The sequence below is a fragment of the Austrofundulus limnaeus genome, unplaced genomic scaffold, assembly GCF_001266775.1.
Source record: "Austrofundulus limnaeus strain Quisiro unplaced genomic scaffold, Austrofundulus_limnaeus-1.0 Scaffold189, whole genome shotgun sequence".
Taxonomy (NCBI): domain Eukaryota; kingdom Metazoa; phylum Chordata; class Actinopteri; order Cyprinodontiformes; family Rivulidae; genus Austrofundulus; species Austrofundulus limnaeus.
Genome location: NW_013952591.1, coordinates 24,195 through 26,296, shown reverse-complemented (window position 1 = coordinate 26,296; position 2,102 = coordinate 24,195). Strand labels below are relative to the sequence as shown.

At 39.3% G+C, this 2,102-nt stretch overlaps 1 protein-coding gene across 1 annotated transcript; it reads left to right on the top strand.

Moving 5' to 3' along the window:
* The first annotated feature begins 395 nt into the window (after nucleotides 1-395).
* On the top strand, nucleotides 396-1,471 carry LOC106524478 (dynein intermediate chain 2, axonemal-like). Its single transcript, XM_014018291.1, has 5 exons — nucleotides 396-616; nucleotides 689-847; nucleotides 912-1,025; nucleotides 1,100-1,231; nucleotides 1,323-1,471. Exons 1-3 carry the CDS (start codon nucleotides 513-515, stop codon nucleotides 973-975), a joined length of 327 nt encoding a protein of 108 aa, XP_013873745.1. The 5' UTR covers nucleotides 396-512; the 3' UTR covers nucleotides 976-1,025; nucleotides 1,100-1,231; nucleotides 1,323-1,471.
* The last annotated feature ends 631 nt before the right edge of the window (nucleotides 1,472-2,102 follow it).

The window sequence follows — 2,102 nt, the reverse complement described above, 5'->3', positions numbered from 1 at the left end:
CACACACACACACACACACACACAAACACACATGTATTATCTCTCATTCACACTGCTGTGTAATGCAAAGAAAAAACCCATAATGTTATGCAACAATTAAGCCTATATTTTTTAATTATTTTAATTATTATATTTAATCATTGTATTTTATATTACATTATTATATTTCATGGTAAAGTGGATAGTTAGAGTGGGGACATGTACCATAGACTAAACTTTCCAGTGTTCTTAGTTCTTATTAATGTTTTTAATTATACATCTTCAATTTTCAATTAGGTCAATGTATAAGACATTATGCTTGATAATAAAATCATTTTACAGTTATTTTATGTGCACATTTATACATGTAATTTCCTGGGGACGGAAATGGCACCAATTTGGTGGAATGGCTCTAAGATATATTTTTAAATAATAATAAAATGTCCATTACCAGCTCAGAGATTCATGATGTCTCTGTTAGTGTAATGTTTTGATGGTATCATTTGGTTTAGGTCATACTATGGGACAGCACCATGCAGAGCAACACCACAGACACCTCCCAACACTACTTTGAGGAAGAGGAGGAGGTGGAAGAAGTTCAAGAGCCACCGCTTTCCAAGACCATCACTGTTTTCAGGTAGGGCGACACCCATCACATCAGCAGACAGACTCACTGTGACTATTGGCTGCGTTTGTGTGTTTCCTGCAGAGATCCTAAGAAGCAGAAACGGACCATCACCGGCCTTTCGTGGCATCCTGATGGAGGCAGGAAGCTGGCTGCAGCCTACTCCTGGCATGAGTTCAAGGAATTCCCCGAAACCTTGAGCCCGCACTCGTACATCTGGGATGTCGGAGGGTCCCACAGGAAGTAGGATGAAATCTACCCTCGATCGCAGATTTTATATTATTTCATTGTTGTTGTTTTTTTTCAGAGAACCCAAACCACCCAGAGACAACTCTGAAACTGGCATCTCATCTCGTCTGCCTGGACTATAACCCCAAAGACTCCCACACTCTTGTTGGCGGCAGCTACAGTGGGCAGATCAGTGGGTTCAGCTCCACACTCCATGAGGTACGGGTGAGGCTCTGGTGGGCTCACATGCAGGTGTGTTTGTTACAGCTTACTGGGACACCAGGAAAGGCAGCCAGCCTGTGGAGTATTCTTCTCTGAAGCACAGTCACAGAGATCCGGTCCGCAAGACCATCTGGTTGCAGTCCAGGACCGGGGCCAATGTGTTCTCTGCCTCCACAGGTAGATAAACTAACGATGAGCAGATGACATGCTGATTCTAGGCCTTTCTTTGAATAATGAGCTTTAAAAAATAAATTAATACAATTCTCAGGTTTTGTGGTGGGACGTCCGTAATCTGAGCGAGCCCACGGATCGTCTGGTTCTGGATCCGAGCAAGAAGTGGAATCTAGGCCAAGCTTTAGGTGCCAGCTCTCTGGAATTTGAGGCCACTCTGGTGAGCGAATAAAATGCTCCCGAGTTTGTCGTCTGTGTTTCTGTTTTCTGTCTTCCTGGTATAAATGTATAAATTTAGCTGATGTTTTAAAATGCCTGTGACATGCATAACCACGAAATACAAAAAGTCAAAGAAAATATTTATATTTAAGAAAGTTGACATAATACAATTTATTTGAACCGTTATGACACATAATTGGCATATTTTCCTTTGAATTTGGCTCAGCTAAAGTGAAACAGGAAGTGACATCAAAGGGGAACTCTTTGAGAAAGAAAAATCTGGTTTTTGTTTATTGAAACAATATTATTTGAACTCTGACTCTCATCTCTCTATGATAGTAATTAAAATAATCTAAAGAACATTGGTGGGATGTAACTAAGTTTCTAGTTGTACTTTAAGTACATTTTTATGTATCTGTACTTTACTTAAGCATATTTCATCATGGGTACTTTTGACTTTTACTCCACTACATTTTACATTAAGTATCTGTACTTTCTACTCCACTACATTTCTGTAATGTGTTGAATTACAAAGTACATTCATGTCACGTCAATTTATTTTTTATTTTATTTTATTTTTTGTTAGAAAGTAATCAGTGGCAAGAGGGAGAATTGCTGTAATTGGTCCACTGAACAAAGCAGGAAAGTACCATTACAC

What these genes read in the sequence shown, in the direction of transcription:
- LOC106524478 (XM_014018291.1), top strand. Translation starts at nt 513, where the DNA reads ATGCAGAGCAACACCACAGACACCTCCCAACACTACTTTGAGGAAGAG. An exon ending in AAGACCATCACTGTTTTCAG is followed by an intron (nt 617 to 688) that starts GTAGGGCGACAC and finishes TGTTTCCTGCAG; the next exon opens with AGATCCTAAGAAGCAGAAAC. An exon ending in GTCGGAGGGTCCCACAGGAA is followed by an intron (nt 848 to 911) that starts GTAGGATGAAAT and finishes GTTTTTTTTCAG; the next exon opens with AGAACCCAAACCACCCAGAG.